General features: G+C 36.5%; 2 protein-coding genes across 6 annotated transcripts; one reads left to right on the top strand and one right to left on the bottom strand.

Annotated features, from left to right (window-relative positions):
- Nucleotides 1–2646: 2646 nt before the first annotated feature.
- Nucleotides 2647–6062, top strand: LOC134811447 (uncharacterized). Of its 3 annotated transcripts, XM_063818277.1 has the most exons (8): nt 2647–2715; nt 2844–2915; nt 3057–3139; nt 3337–3441; nt 4123–4786; nt 4971–5042; nt 5183–5265; nt 5386–6062. In XM_063818277.1, exons 5-8 carry the CDS (start codon nt 4702–4704, stop codon nt 5446–5448), a joined length of 303 nt encoding a protein of 100 aa, XP_063674347.1. In that variant the 5' UTR covers nt 2647–2715; nt 2844–2915; nt 3057–3139; nt 3337–3441; nt 4123–4701; the 3' UTR covers nt 5449–6062. The 3 variants fall into 3 exon arrangements, with proteins under 3 accessions (XP_063674347.1, XP_063674350.1, XP_063674348.1); XM_063818278.1 differs by lacking the exons at nt 2647–2715; nt 2844–2915; nt 3057–3139 and having other exon boundaries at nt 3295–3441; XM_063818280.1 differs by lacking the exons at nt 2844–2915; nt 3057–3139; nt 3337–3441; nt 4123–4786 and having other exon boundaries at nt 2656–2715.
- A 2534-nt stretch (nt 6063–8596) lies between these two features.
- Nucleotides 8597–14271, bottom strand: LOC134811008 (serpin B6-like). Of its 3 annotated transcripts, none has more exons than XM_063817712.1 (3): nt 13498–14271; nt 13150–13339; nt 8597–9281 (listed from the first exon to the last, which is right to left on the bottom strand). In XM_063817712.1, the coding sequence occupies exons 1-3, from the start codon at nt 14263–14265 to the stop codon at nt 9043–9045; spliced, it is 1197 nt and encodes a 398-aa protein (XP_063673782.1). In that variant the 5' UTR covers nt 14266–14271; the 3' UTR covers nt 8597–9042. The 3 variants fall into 3 exon arrangements, with proteins under 3 accessions (XP_063673782.1, XP_063673783.1, XP_063673781.1); XM_063817713.1 differs by lacking the exon at nt 8597–9281 and adding an exon at nt 9743–9993; XM_063817711.1 differs by lacking the exon at nt 8597–9281 and adding an exon at nt 10197–10923.
- Nucleotides 14272–16321: the final 2050 nt, after the last annotated feature.

The following is a 16321-nucleotide window of genomic DNA, read 5'->3' as shown; positions in this document are numbered from 1 at the left end:
TGAATATAGCATAGACTGGAAGATTATTACTAAATCGAAGAAATATAAGGCTGGAGCGGGGCATTGTGGCCTCTGCTTAGACGAGAAACTATACATACTTAAAACCCCAGGCATTATTAATAAAAGATCAGAAATTATTTCTAAATGTAGGCACTCTAGGAAATTCTTAGTTAGACATATTTAGTTAGTATTTATTAGTTATTAGGATTTGTAGTTATTTATATAGGTTTAGTAGTATTGAGTAATTGTTAATTGTTAATTATAAAATTTGATAAAGGAGCACTGTGTTGTATTATGTTTGCCATTCTTATGTTAATTATGTCACTGAAGATTGCTTTTCAAACATGAAACTTATAGTTTGACAATTGCATAGTTTGCTTTGTACCGATATATATATGATATATATATATATATTATCTAAGATATCTTTTATCAATTCAATTGATAAAAGAATCTATATGAGTCTTCGAGCTCTTTTATTAAATCATTTTATCTAGATCAAAGTTCATCAAGTTCATCATGATGAAGTTCTCAATTCTTCTGCTCGTTATCGCTGGTAATAGAATTAGTAAATGTGTTAATGTTAAATTTCTTTCTTTGCCTTACATTTTGAGACTTTCAATTCCAATAAATCTCAACACTATTAAATCCACTAATATGAATTTTATGAAGTTTAATATTTTCAGCAGTGAGCTGCGGCAAGCTGGTAGAAAGAGATCTGGAGGCAGATGAACTTGAAGAGAACATTGGTAAGTACGGAGGTTAGAGGTTGCCTAACGATGCATCTCTTTTTTTTCTTTAACAAACTCAAGTAAGGCGAGTTTCCTATCGATTTATTCAAAAACTAAAAAACCATAATATATGTAAACGATTATCTACAAAATGCCGAATTTGTCATGAATTTATTTTTCTCATTAGAGAAGGTGAAAGGTCATTATAAAACTGCCATTTGGATGATTACCATGGGTGAAAATTCACAATTAATAAGTGCTGACTGACAAATTTATTAATGAATCCAATGAAGTGACATGGCTATATAATAGCCGACGCTTACATGTGTTTTGTTAGGGCTACTAGCCGGCTGTTAGCCGGCTGTTACCGTATCAGCCGGCTAATAGCCGGTCGGCATTGTACCGATTGCACATTTTTTGTGTAACCAACTACAGTTGGTATTGTTTGTGGTACCATCAGCATACTGTTGCATTTGGTGTTAATTTCTATGACTGCTTGCCTAAAACACAATAATCTTTCCAGAGGCGATATACTACAAGATGTTTGATAGTGACGATACTGCTCTAGCTAAAAGAGCCGCCAGTTGCAGCGAAAGAATGACAAAGGTTTATTTTTGCTGCTAGCACTCTAGTAAATCTTATTTTTTACTCGTAGTAAATCTTATTTTTGGTGTGATTTTTCTACAGCTCATACGCTCAACGTTTTAAAATAAAATTTTATTACCAATCCGAGTCGGAATCAATATGTTGCATATTTCTGTGACTGTTGAAAATATAAGACAATATATTGGCCCTGGATTGAATATTTTCATAAGAATTGAACCACTCACAAATACTTTAACCACAGAGGTGTAACAGAAATGGGATGAACTGCAATGTGTGGGGAGGCGGTTTCTCCTGCGTCTGGTAACCATGGTAACTGTCTCCAGCTTCACATCCCCCAAAACAAGTTAGTTGTTAGGTTTTTTAAACCGTTGGGTGACATGTTATATTGTATTGTTTCAATTAGATTATCTGTTAATGAACCAACCATTATGGTTTTGCATTTATGATGCTGAGTCGAGATCCGGGGGACTGCATATAACGGGAGAGAAAATGAGTTTGGAAATGCTTACACTTGTTTAGTTTATACAGAAAAGCTATGTTTAAAGGTAAAACAGAGCGAGCGTGCTCAATTCGTACGGATAGTGTTTTAGCATTTGCTCTAGTTAGGGTTAGGGTCAGGGTCAGACCCGTCAGAGTAGAGGGTTAGATTTTGAATAGTCACTCTCAGGGTTACCTAGAGAACTTGTTAAATCAGGCCATAGTCGAGTGTAGACTGTAGAGGGGAGCCGGGATCAGGTCCCAACTATCCCTTACATCTTTTGTTATTCTTTGATCTCAGATTAGAAATTAATAATGGTCGATTGTCCTAAGAGTAAAGATGGATGGTTTCAAAATACATGTGTAGATCGCCTTCAAGAGGTGACAAAGTGTGTTTTAATTTATATTTCATTTCCAGGTTCACCCTTCCTCTGATCCCTGCAAATTCTTGAAGTCTCCTTATATGGGTATCACGTGATGTTGGACATCTTAAACACACAAGGACTTGAGCCCATTTTTGTGAAGATAAATGCGCTTTTTTGGTCAAACTACAACTTTTCAAGAACACACATGATTCAATTCTGTTTCTGTTTTGTGCTTGTTTTTTCACAAAAGCTATTTTCTGTTTCAAGTTTTGTTGAACAATTGTTAGATGTTTGGCTGGTTATACAAGTTCAGGGTAACGCGTTGTTATTATTGATTTTTATTGCAATAATTGATCTAAAAGCTATAATTATAAATAAGCTATCTTTGACTGATTGATAGTGTGTTGTGATGGTTAACATTTGTCTGTTAATAAATTTTTCTGCTTATATTCTGATAAACAATTCAATTTAGAACAAGGCTCATCAACAAAAAGTAACGATGATGAAGTTCTCAATTCTTCTACTAGTAATGTTCGGTAAATAAACTATTATTTTATTATCAAACTTGTCCAAAAATAATACTGAATACTTTTTCTAGGTTTTCAAATTGACGATTTTGACAGGTAAATTGTATCACTTTTAATTGAACAATATATATTTTCAGCTGTGATGGAGGTGAGTTGCGACAAGCTGGTGGAAAGAGATCTGGAGACTGATGGTATAGAGGACAACATTGGTAAGTGCGTAGATTAAAAAGTCTTAAATAAAGTATTTCGTAATTTATTTATCATCATTTCATATCGGTCTATTCTGCAAAATACAGCTCATCAATTATTTATTAGAAAGTTTGAGTGAGTGACTAGTTTATCAATTTCAGAGGCGATATACTATAAAATGTCTGGCAGTGACGATAGCATTATACATAAACGAGCCTCTAGTTGCAGCGAAAGTTTTAAAAAGGTAATTTCTAACAGTATATCATACAAACGTGGTTTATATATCGCAGTTTTATCAACTTCAAGGTTTAATAGCTATTTTGTCATTTTTGGTCTCAGCTCAACATTATAAAATTCAGTGAGAATATTTTAAATCACTTTCTATTAACTATTTTGATTGAATTAAAGCACAAGCATTGACGCTAGTAATGTAACCCGCAGAGGTGTACCAGGAGAGGGATGAACTGTAATGTGTGGGGAGGCGGTTTCTCCTGCGTCTGGTAACCATGGTAACTCTTCTCACCATGCTTCACATCCCGTATAAAGGTAAGAGGGTTATTTTTACGCGGAATATGTTGTGGATTTATGGTACCCTCATCATGCTCTTGGAGATTTAAGTAGAATCTAATGTGCAGTTTGCACTTTACTTAGGATAAGTGGTAAAGGATCAATCCAATAACAGGTGGCGAGGTTATAAGATGGTCAGATCTGCCCACCTGCCATTTGACAGGTTGTCAGACGGTCCTCCAGCACCATCATACTGACAGTCCCACCTGTACCATCTCCGCTGTCTTCAGCGCCATCAAGCTGACAGTTCTCCGCCGTATGGCCACCTTTAAGACAGTTTGACGAGGATCGTGATTAATCAGTCGAGTGTAGAGGGATTTAGTCGAGTGGAGATGGATTTAGTCGAGTGTAGAGGGATTTAGTCGAGTGTAGAGGGATTTAGCACGCTCGGTTTGACAACCTTGGTTTAGAAGAGTGGACGAAAAAAATGTCCTCCACACACTATGATATTGTCTGCTACAGTTATTCAGTCTTTAGTAGACTCTGCCCAAGATGACATAACGGTACTGTGACTCAGGGGCCATGATTGTGGTCCTAACATCAAGCAGTTGTAGCAAGATCATAACCGTAACTATTTACTTCACTACCTCACATAGCTCAGTTACAGTCTACAGATAAGAGATTATAATATTGCATTTCTTAACCAAGTTAAATCTTCAGGTAACACCTCCCCCGCCCGTGCACTCCCCTATATACTACCAGCACACCAGCACACAACTACCTGCACACTTCCGGACTACGGAGTTTGGAAGAGCAGCTTTTGATATCCGAACTATTTTACTATCCGCGTACTTCGAGCAGATTATGATTTTGGACAAAAGGATACAGTTTCGTTCAGTTTTAGCTGGTTTGGGATTGAGTTTGCTGAATTAATTTATTGGGTGCAAATTTTTAAAAATCATACCAAATTTAAATGTTTAAACGTTTAGCTGATTAGTTGAATTTAGGGCTTACATCTTATTGTTAACGTTTTAGTAACGTAGAAATCTGGAAAACTTTTTTCATGCTTTTTTCGTGCTGATCTACAAGTGCTACGAAACTCCATAACTTTTCTCAATTAGTATTATTTCTTTCCCTACATCTCAACAATATCAATCTATTTGTAAAACAAAACTGAAGATTTTAAGTTAAGTTTGGCATTCATTTAATTGTTGAACTGTCAGTTTTACCGTTTTACCCAATTCTTATACATTCCAAAATGTAGCAACGGCCAAGGTTTTAAATTTAGAAGGAACGTAAATGACATGTAATTTAGATCAAGGTTCATCAAGTTCCTCAATAAAAGATATGATGAAGTTCTCAATTCTTCTACTGGTCACTTTTGGTAAGAGCATATTTTTGTTTGGCCATGTATAACTGTGGCCGTTTTTATTCTTCTATAACTTCTTAAGTTGATGTAAAATCATTTGTATGTTTGAGTTTAAGTGGCAACTGAACTGATTTTCCTTAAAAACAAAGTGGTAAAACAACAAAGATATGTTATGTGGTATATATATATATATTTTCAGCTGTGATGGAGGTGAGTTGCGGCAAGCTGGTGGAAAGAGATCTAGAGGCAGATGAAATGGATGATAATATTGGTAAGCTAATCGAAGATTCTTAATTTTTCGATTTCATCCACCATTTCTTTATAAATTCACTTAGTAGTTCAGTCGCGCAGTCTTTTTTTTAATGCATGAATAGTTGAGTATGCCGTGAGTGAACACATGATCCGTTTCAGAGGCGATATATTACAAGCTATCTGATGTTTCTGAAAATGGACCAGTCAAAAGAGCAGCAAGTTGTAGTGAAAGAGCCCAGAAGGTAGTTAAAAGCCACATTTTATTAAACATAACGTAGCTGAATTAAAAGTTTAAAATATAAATTGCGTGACAGTAAAAAGTATTCATTATTTTATTAAAATTCACGATTATTTTTCCACAGAGGTGTAACAGAAATGGAATGAACTGCAATGTGTGGGGAGGCGGTTTCTCCTGCGTCTGGTAACCATGGTAACTCTTCTCACCATGCTCCACATCCCCCAAAACAAGTTAGTTATAATATTTTACGAGTAGTAAATTAGTAATTCGATTGCTAAGGTTTTTGATTGTAATAGATGCTGTCACTATTGGTTTCGAATCCTGCTCGATAAGAAGAATTATTTTAAGTATGCATATTTTTAGATTGATCTTAGCTCTTGTATAGAGGTTAAATGAGAAATGAAATTATTGTTTCAAGGTTTAAAAAACTAAATCTAGCACTTTTTTCAGGTCCCCCCCCCCCCCCTCACTGATATTTCTCGCTTTGGAACGCTTTGGAAAACCGAACGTTCTAGACATCTATGGACTTGAAACCGTACTTTTTATAAAAGTTTATTTTTGGTCAGACAAGAACAATTCTACAGTTTTTTCGACAACTTTTGGGATTGTTAAAGTTTAAGATTTTCAAAATTGATGTTCTTGATATCAAAGCGTTGTTAATTAAACAAACATTTAAATTTTCAATTTTAATTCTGTTCGTTTCACGCTGAAATTTTCAATTCCATTAAGAAGTTTAAATGATGATTGGTAAACTTATGATATCTGTTGCAATACAATTCATTTTTCAAGTGCAGTATTTTTCTTTCACTACACACTATACACTAAACTCGGTTCTGAAGTCGCATTACATAATTAGAGGTGTACAATAATGAAATGTGGCGACGCTGAGGTCTGTATCTTAAACCAAAGCTCCGCAAATACCGTTCCAATTTATTTTACAGCAGCAGCTGAAGGTCGACTGTCACATTCAATCACTTAACATCATCTTATGCTATATCATCTGAATAACTCAATACTTTATATGGAACCTAAAATTCACACTGTTCACATACAGATACCATATGCGCACACCGGTCGGATATGTCTGAGATGTCAATAATATTGGATTTATTTTTCTAGACATATCGAAACAACTTGAAGATGTTGGCACCAACAATTCTTTGACATGTCAAGAATGGGAAGTTACTGGTTCTGTTACCCCCTCCACCAACATAATTTGATATTGGAAATACCATGCAACCAGCCATCATACTTAATTCAACCGCAATTGCATTAAAAATAATGACAGTTTAAACCGATGAATTTATACATTATATTCATATTTTACAATCGATTTGGATAAATAAAAGAGCATGATGGTTTTTTAAAACAGTAGTAGTAATTGCACGGTTGTTGGGAGGCCGTGTATCCTCACAAACTGTTAATAGGAATTCCAAAAGAGTTTCCAAAGCGGCCTCTAAATGTTAATTGTTTAAGATACACGAATCAACGCAATTTGTTCGTTTATTTCCGATAATGCAACGGGTAATCGTTCCTCTTGAACTGCCAATATAAGAAGGGTTGGTTTAATTCTTGGTGATCACTGAAGAATTAAAACATCCGCTTCTTATGTTATCTCGTCCTTTTATTAGAATCTACACTGGAATAGATACTTTTAGTAGCTTTTCTACAAATCAAGTGCAAGTATGTCCAATAATTTGTTAAAAATAATTGTATCCACCGGGCAATCCCCTTTCACATGCCAGTCTAGTGACAAAAGTTTCCCACGATGCGCGCGCTAATTATCTTTAGCGCGCACAAAGTCTTACAAATTACAGCTTTTCAAAGACCCTCTTTTGATAAAATATCTTCAAGGAAATTGGGCCTAAGTGACTGGCATATTTTCAGACCTCATGAAGTCTGCATCAATGATCAACGAGCAGTCACGCGGCACACCGATAATTCTTTTTTATACATGGGTGTAATCATGTACAATTATAGGGTATACGAATAATACAAATACTTGATACTGAGCAATGCTTGATGCTACTGAGAAATAACATCAGCTTCATAATAAGGCTGTTTTCCGTGAATATTGTGTGCGCAGACTAAGTTTTCTAGTTTTACAGTAGATGATTAAATCGTACTTGAGGTTAATTTAATTCAGACGTAGAGAAGTTGTTGGACTGCTAGAGTTTTGGAATGAATATCTTAGAGCAAAAGTTTAAAAGTTAGAGTTGGTCGAACCATTTTGTTAATATTCATATTTCATGATGTTGACATCCTCGATTTAGTTCCGATACAACCACTACCTACCTACACTATTTATGGCTCCAACTGTCTATAAAAAGCATCTGGCACTTCGGCTTGTGGAAGCAATAGACCTCGTTCAACGGCATGAATGCCAGATGGCTGAAATGGAGGAGATCATATATATTTCTTGAAGACAGAAGCGTTAGAAGACAAGGATAAGTTGATCAGGCTGCAGGGCCAGCTGCTTGTGCAGAAGGACAAAGAACTACAGTTGTTTAAGACGTCGGTTAAGGAGACAGTGCAAACTACGGTGGAGTCAGAGGTCAGGGATTAAGAGCTACAGTGCAGCTGTACAACAGAACAGTGCAAGTGGTACGGTCTGCAACAGTAACATCCTGAAGAAGGTGGCTGCAGAGGAGGACAGGAGCAAGAACCTGATTGTGTTTGGGTTGAAAGAAGAAGAGGGAGAACAGCTTCCAGCGCTAGTAACCGCAGTTCTGGAGGAGATTGGGGAGAAACCTCACTTCGAAGCGACTAGAGTCGGCAGGAAGAGGCCAGGTAGTACGACTATCCGACCAGTAAAGATCACTGTCCCAAGCTTAACAGCGGTTTAACAGATTCTGATGAAAACAGGAAGACTGAGGCTAGTTGAGACCCACAAAAATGTATGGATCTGTCCAGATAGATCTAGCGAAGAACGAGCAACGAGGAAAACATCTGGTTACCGACCTGAAGAAGAAGAGGGCTGAACAGACTCATCTCGACCACTATATCCGGTACGGGAAAGTCTGTAGCCGTGATAAGAAACCAACATGAAGCAATTCATGTCTCTCGGACACTGATCAGTACTTAAATGAGTATTGTGTATCTTAATAGTTTTCGGACGTTATCTGTATTTGAGAGACAATTTTATAATTTATATACGAGCTATTTCTTGATTGTTTCACACTTCATATTTCATAATTTGTTTCACACTTCATATTTCATAATTTTATTACTAGGTGGAGGTGACGTTATTGAGACTTTGGGCGGACATAAACCTCGTGTTTTAAAAGTTGTCCTCTGTACTTGTTTCACTTACCCACGCTTTATAGCATTTATACATTTCGGCCCATTTTATATGTTTGTTCGATTTGCTGAACATTTGTATATTTGCTATTTTGTAAAAGTTTCAAATCAAATCAAATCACCAGAGTTAGTAAATTTTAAACTTTAATGTTAGGAACCACTACAAAATTAAGACGTCAATTTAAATCAAGGGAATAATATGGCAGCTAAAATTTAATACTACAAAGTACAAAACATCTCAATAACAATTTACACAATACACACTCGTGAAAATACTAAAAAAGTTACTAAATCTCGACTATGTGCATAAAGATATATTAACAACAATCAAGAAGATTCAAAACTTATCAAAATGACGTAATGAATCTTCTTCAGTCTGAGTCGGAGCCCTTAACAATTACCATCAAAACGTAAATATTTCAAAACTTAAACTAATAACCCCAAACAACAATCTTATCTACTAAAACAAGCTTTTAACTTCCTAATCAGCTAAAGGATCAGCTAATCTGCCCGTAAACAAGGGATTTTGTCCTCTAGAGAAGATAAAGAAACAGCAAGGTTGGTCCACATGAAACTCAACAGGTGGTAGTGGAGGCCTCATAGGCATACAGCGTGTCATCATCATCATGCCAGTAGCAGCAGCAGCTTCAGTTCCCTTCTCGTCCACTGATATTACTGCTTTGTGCACTGCACCCGACACAAACAGATCGTCTGGGATACCTGCAATTTCAAACTTGATAATGACAGCAGGTAGGCATGCAGGTTCCTTCAAATATTCAATTTTCTTCAATTGATTATAATACCTATCTATTTTTAACTTTATACTGGGTGAAATGGTAAAATTTGTGGATTTTTTGAATTTGTAGTTTTTCTATAATTACCACTTTACCAATATTAATTTCACTGTAAAAGACTGAGTTACTGAACAAAGATCTTTCAAAGCCAGTTTTCTCCAATTATACATTAAAACTCTGATAAATTTCCAGTCCATATTATAATTCTTTATAATGTTGAACTAAAAATAGTTCCACATGACAAGCCGATCCACATGCCATTCCACATGACAAGCCGATCAAAATGAAATATAAACCGTCCTCCATCCAACACGCTAACACGATTCACTACACACGAACACACAAAAGGCCCCACAACCAGTGCAGCCCCCACCCCTCCACCATCTGTTAAAACACAGTTCATTTTCCGGAGAACCTGCCCAGAAATAAGGGGACAGTTTCCCACTCAGACTCCTCACTCTCTCCACCCACGACCATGACAAACGGCTGATCAGCACAAAACTCCACCACCTCCTCCTCCGGCATCATACAGTACATGTTAGCCACCATGGCAGTGGTGGCGGCTGCTTCCGTCCCTTCCTCACTCAGCTCTATCACAGCTTTGTGCAGGGCTTGTGTGATGTACAGGCCCCTGTCACCTGGTGAAGGACCAATATGTACATTGTACGGTGTATACTGTATAGTAACCATAGTAACAGTGTTGTTACCATGCTTATATTGTAATATATTTGTTGAGGTTAACCTGAGTTGCCAGCCGTTGAACCTAGTTGGTAAATAAGCACTTCTGTTTACCGGGCTTAACTTCTGCTCTCAATAAATGCAATGAAAAACAAGTAAACTACATTGATTTCATAAGATTAAGTTAAATCTGGTAGACATTATGACGGAATGACGTTTGAATCATACAAAATGTTTAATGATTTTCTAGAGAGGATCTTATCATGCCAATCAAATGATGAGTTCAGCGTCCCAAATGTATAAAACAGCCTGAACTGATAAAATCTACTAATTTCCTCGATCCAGCATTTAAAATATGAAGCAAGATGAGCACCAATGTAACTGGTGTTTACCAAATACTAAGCGCAACTATTCAACTTGTAATCAAATTATTGTTATTATCTTATCTGAGTAACATAACATTGTGTATATTTAAATACTCTGTAAAATCATAAACCAAATTAAGGACCTTAACAAACAGGATTACATAAATCTGATACAGTATTACAATTGAATATATACAATATACAGGGCATAGTTATACACATATAAATATATCATACAAAATTTATATTTACAGACTAATACCAACATAGGAAAAGATCAGTACAGAGGATTTTTGCATCTGCCAGAAAATAAAACCACGTCCTTAAGATAAATCTTTATCAAAAACGGCTCATCCGCGACAAAGTCCATAGCTGTACTTTTCACCTCCCTCTGTTTGACTGGCTTCAAGTTAACGGACCGTAAGTTGGGGAATTTCTTGAACGGAACTTCGAGGTCAATTTTACTGATATGACATGATTCTGATAGATATAGCGGGTACCGACTAAGTTCTGGAATGTACAGCCCTGAAAATGAAGTAGCGAGTTGAGGAAGAGATCACGTGACTCAGCACGTGCCATGCAAAATGAAGTCGCGAGTTAAGGAAGAGATCACGTGAGTCATGTGCCGTTAGTCAGCAACTTCGCTGGAAAAGCGTGCAGAGCAATATTATCGGGTTTTAGCCATGCACGTGCAAATTAATAGCCAATATTTGTCTAATACTTTAGATACGATAAAAAACTGAAAGGGTTCAACAAAAATATAACGGGTTTTAAGTAGTGAATAAAAGGTGTATAAAGTTTAGTAGCTACCAGCTTACCAGTCAGATGGAAGGAAAATAATCTTAACACTGTCACACTTTTGTCTCTTAGTCTCTTACCCTCTGTTTCAATGTACTGTATGGTCTCTGCTTCTTTTTAGTTTAGTGTGGTTTACAATAAAAGATGTTTTATTTTTTCTTAGCCTTATACGGAGTTATACTCTTGTTAATTTTAACACATTTGCTCACATCACTCACAGTCAGCCGCTCTGACATGGCTAACCACCTTCCTTGTGTTATTGGTTAATCATATGAGTGGGATATAAATACCTCATTTCATTTCATTTCATGAAACACAGTTGTACTTACAATCTTAAAAAGATAATGAGAATGTTTCTTGGTCAGTTTCCACCCAACTACTACACATGTCCCCGACTACTCACCATCACATCACTTCATGGTTTCTTACAATGAACTCTAACTGGTAACTGTCTGGTAACTGGCTGGTTACTAGGTGGTAACTAGATGGTTACTAGGTTACAAGGAACTCTAACTAACAACTTTCCAAACTCTCTAAACTCTTAGACCATAACAAGAGAATTGTTTTATAAAAAAGCGGGCCCATCTTTAATAAATACAGCTCTGTAATACAGTTAAATTATGTTCTACTATTTCGTTGACCGACAAATTCCCGTGCGAATATTAAAGTTTTGTGTATGGTTTCACTTTCACCCTGTCCGAATAACTAGACCAAAAGATACCTATCTCTATTTTACTATATATAAAGCGAGACGATATATATATAATATATATTATATATATATATTTATTTATATATCCGTACCATTTTACTGACACCACGGCATCAACTTTAACACGACTTTCCGCAAATAAAACCGTAAAAAATATACAACTTAAACTTTTTTGACTGGTTCAAATGCTTTAATGGCCCCCAAATCAGCATGAAAAAATACAAATTTGGCAAAGGAATAAGAATTTTAGTGCCCAAAATTTGGACCCCTCAAAAACGCGAACTAAATAGGTAATATTTATTTTAGTCTCTTGAGTCTTGACACCACTTTAGGGTTAGACGGGTCCTTGACGGGTCCCTGCTAGTATATATAATATTTATTATATTATAATATATTATGTGATACTTGTTCAAAATAGTAGTCACGCGTTCATGCTGTCTAGAAATAAAGGAAGCTTATTTCTGGCAATTTATCAGGCAATACTAGCAAGACATAAACTTGCCCGAAAGTTCGATGTAAGATTTCATGATGGACATAAGTCTTCTCATAACTTGCCAGCTCTTACTTTAAACTTAATTCTAACTTTTGTTGGAAGTCTTACTTTCAAGGAGTTTAAACTTTGTAAGGCTTTCAACCGTGTTATTACTCGTATCATTACTAATAAAACAATTTTAATGTTTTAAAAAGCTCCAATGATATCCAATGATAACAAGATATTCGCAACCTAACGATGAGTGGATCAGGTTGAAGAAAACATAAAACGAATTGTAATTATTTTCATCAAATCTCTTGAAAACATTAATTACTAGAACTAATATTAACTACCGCATAACCGCACCATACCTACTGAGTGTGACTAGAAGTTCCAAATTTCTCTGCATGATTGGGATGATTGAGGTTTGGGAATGATTGTTCTATTTCTATTAGATTATATCATTATATTGTATTATTAGATTCTATTAGTTAGTTAGTAATTATTATAATTAGTTAGACTTGAACTGTAAAAAGTGTTTTGATCGCGTAGAAAAGTCCCGGAATTATTATTTGAAGTTGAAATAACACGACGTTTAATTATTCAAGCTCTTATTAGTTTATTGATCGTGCGATTAACTTTCGTCTTTCAATCACCAGCAATCAAGTATGTCAACATGCCAAATAATTCCAATCAAGATCAAATCAATTCAAACGATAGCACTAACATTAATCAAGTATCAACAAGTTAATTTGTTGGTAAAACTTACCGTTTATCCCTGAAAAGTCTGCGACACCCACTGTGAACATATCAGTGACACCAAGTTCCTCCAGCAACTGCTTCAGATCGTACTTCTCCTCAAACTTGAACTTGGGTAGCTTCAGCCGGACATTCCGGCTGGAAGCGGACTTAAACCACTCGTTAACCACTCCAGGGCGTTCTGTCATCTTCTTCTCCACCTTTTTTAATTAATATTAATATACCATTGATTACATTTGTTACGATTTATCACAATTTGACTTCATTTTTCATTTATTTTTTTCCTAGAAGTTATATTTTTCAGGAGTGTCGGGGTTTTTAGAGACACACCTCTTACGAGGAGCTTTCAATAAATCACCTCTTGTAGCTGGTAGGGCACTTGAGGCAGGATAACCATCATACTGATTCCTTTCCGCCCCTTATACGGTATTATAACATATCGAGCAACTCCGTTTTCACCGTACATCATCTTCTCTGCCTTGTAATGTCTCATCATCTGTACCTTCTTAGTCTCCTTGGCGCTCAAGTGGAAGTCTTCTTCATCAGAGGTGTCAAAAGCGTGAGTCCAGAGACCCTTGAAGTAGATAGCATTGCAGAGGATAAGCCTTGTGAGACCGTTTATCATTGCTGGAGTAATAAGCTCTTTTATCATTCCTTTGGTTGATTTGGAGACCCATTCGTTCACCTCGTTAGACACTCCATCAGGGTCGGTAAAAGGATTCCTTATAATATCTGCATGTAACTGCCCCTGTAGCATCTGCTTGTATGCATCCAACACCGCAAAGTTGTCTTTAATCCAGACTCTATTAGCAACGTCAAGTGAAGTAAACTTATCCTCCTCTGAGTTTAGGGAAGCTATGGTGTCGTGGTAAAACGACAAAATGTCAGCATCTTCAATACCAAGAATACCCATTACATCGCTGGTTTGTCGTTTAGTGTTACCCTTAGCGCCATGGTGTACCATCTGGAGGCACGCTGCTATGCTTAAAGGCGAGAAGAAGATGTTTTTGTCGGATTTATTACAGAGATGCCCGTACAACTTGGCACTGAAGTCGCAGATGCTCTCCGCACATCGCTTCCTCACTGTGCTCTTGTCTTGGTTTAGAAACTGCCCCTGGGAAGTCATTGCCTAGAAGTAGCATTATCTGATATTAGATTATTATAAAGTATATTGTACTATAACGTCATATTATTATGTAAGGAAGGGTCGAACAGATTTGGAATTTTTGTCAGGCTGCAACAAAGGACATCCAGCCTAAAAGCAACAGGACTTCAGCCTGAGACACAAGGAGAGTATGAAAATTAAATTAAATTTGGTATTTATATCCCGCTCATTATATTATGATTAACCAACTAACACTAGGAATGTGGTAAACTATGTCAGAGTGCCTGTCTTGAGTGGCGTGAGCGAAAGTGTGACAGTAAAAAAAATGTGCAGATACATAAAATACATGAAAATATCTGTGGAGTCGTCTGAAAGCTTCTAAGTTCTAGGACTCCTGCTTCCCCGTTTCTACATCGTCCAAAATTTGTATTTCAATACAATAAGCATTTTAGAGTTTTGGGGCAAGTATGTATTTATGCATGTATATTGTATAAATGTGTCCATCACAGTTAGTTTAGATTCATACATTAAAGTATCATAATTTGTATAATATCAAGTTGGGTAATTCGGTCACTAATTGGGTGCCGATTCAAACGTCTGTACGATGTTCATTGTTCAAGAGCCGATTTAAGGATATAATATTAGAATATTGGAATATGAAAAGAAATGAGCGTGGTCAGATCTAGCGTTTTCCAGCTGGAATTTTTAGGCTCCAAAACATTTTCGGTTCTATAGGCCATAGAGGCCCCAAAATCATTTCAGATCTCTACTATGAAATGCAGTTATGCATTGAGTAATGTGCATGACTGACCAGAATAATAAAAGATACGTGAATCATTCATGGGTGACTATGACACAGGCATTTATGGATCATGGAATAATTCACGTTTCTACTGATGGGAACCCAAAAGAATATTATGAAATTATGATAACGTGTGTTGAACACGTGTGTTAATGGAAGGTTTCATTAGTTAAAAGTGACACATACCTTAACGGAAACAGCTTTATTTCAAGCCGACAAATAACAAATTGTATCTTAGAAGTCTTTTATATCTGTTCAATATTTCTCACGATCCTTCAGCTGAAAAACTGAGACTACCCAACATCTTAATATTATCTCTAAATGACAATATATTACAGATGCTTCGTGCTTCGTAGGTGACGAAATGTTAATAATTTAGGGCCTATTATCGCACGGCAAATAAGCACAGTGCACTAACAAAGAATGCAGCTACAGATTGCAACATGTCAACTAAGCGAGCAGTGCGTCAAGACGTAACTAATATTTTCAACAGTACTATTATATAACAAATAATTTGATATCACGAATACGATGTTGTTACATTGAAACGTAGAGCAGTTCCTTATCCTGATAAGAGCCTTTTCCTTGTCGAAATAAACAGGAACACTACAAATGTTGCCCCAGAAACACGTAACCAACAGAGTACAATACGAGTTCTGAAAGGGAGAGTAACACGGTTACAGATGGTAGAAAGAGAGAGTATGAGAGTAGTATCAAGTAGGAGCCTGTATCAAGTTGCAGAAATGAGATTAGCTTTTCTCTCTTGAACTCATAGTAGGAACACAATATCATAATCTCAGGTAATGCAACTCAGAGTTTGGTATAATTGAGGCACTAGCCACTATTGTTGGAATAATGTTCAGAGATATAATCGTTATAATACCATCACAGTCAATAGGGGAGCGTTCACATATTATGACGTCAGCAGCCGAGGCCAGGGGGGTTTGGAAATGCTGACGGTTGCTGACAGGGGAGGGGGTTTGAGCTTTGCTGAATCAATTTTATTAACAATAAAACTTCGCTAATTTCCTAAATATTAGTACTTCGGTGAACTGAACTAGGTTGACCAACTGTTCAAATAAGTCAGACATCGATTTTCTCTGTCTACACATTTTTATTTCAGAACACCCTCGCTGGCTGACGGCAGGGGGGTAAGTATTAAGTAAGGGGGTCGATGGAGTAAAAAGGTGGGGGGGGGGTCGAGCAGTGCTGACAGTTATTGACAGGGGGAGGGGGTAAATTGGCAAAAGTCTTGCTGACGTCATATATATGTGA

The sequence above is a fragment of the Bolinopsis microptera genome, chromosome 2, assembly GCF_026151205.1.
Source record: "Bolinopsis microptera isolate Bmic1 chromosome 2, MBARI_Bmic_1.0, whole genome shotgun sequence".
Classification (NCBI taxonomy): Eukaryota; Metazoa; Ctenophora; class Tentaculata; order Lobata; family Bolinopsidae; genus Bolinopsis; species Bolinopsis microptera.
The sequence above is the reverse complement of the archived record's forward strand: the minus strand, read 5'-3'. Positions and strand labels throughout refer to the sequence as shown.

Bases quoted from the DNA above. Each gene is read 5' to 3' on its own strand.
- LOC134811447 (XM_063818277.1), top strand. From the start codon at position 4,702: ATGACATGTAATTTAGATCAAGGTTCATCAAGTTCCTCAATAAAAGAT. The intron at 4,787-4,970 runs GTAAGAGCATAT...ATATATTTTCAG, and splicing joins TCTTCTACTGGTCACTTTTG to CTGTGATGGAGGTGAGTTGC. The intron at 5,043-5,182 runs GTAAGCTAATCG...GATCCGTTTCAG, and splicing joins TGAAATGGATGATAATATTG to AGGCGATATATTACAAGCTA.
- LOC134811008 (XM_063817711.1), bottom strand. From the start codon at position 14,265: ATGACTTCCCAGGGGCAGTTTCTAAACCAAGACAAGAGCACAGTGAGG. The intron at 13,340-13,497 runs GTGATTTATTGA...TAATTAAAAAAG, and splicing joins TGCCCTACCAGCTACAAGAG to GTGGAGAAGAAGATGACAGA. The intron at 10,924-13,149 runs GTAAGTTTTACC...CTTCATTTTCAG, and splicing joins AGACTTTTCAGGGATAAACG to GGCTGTACATTCCAGAACTT.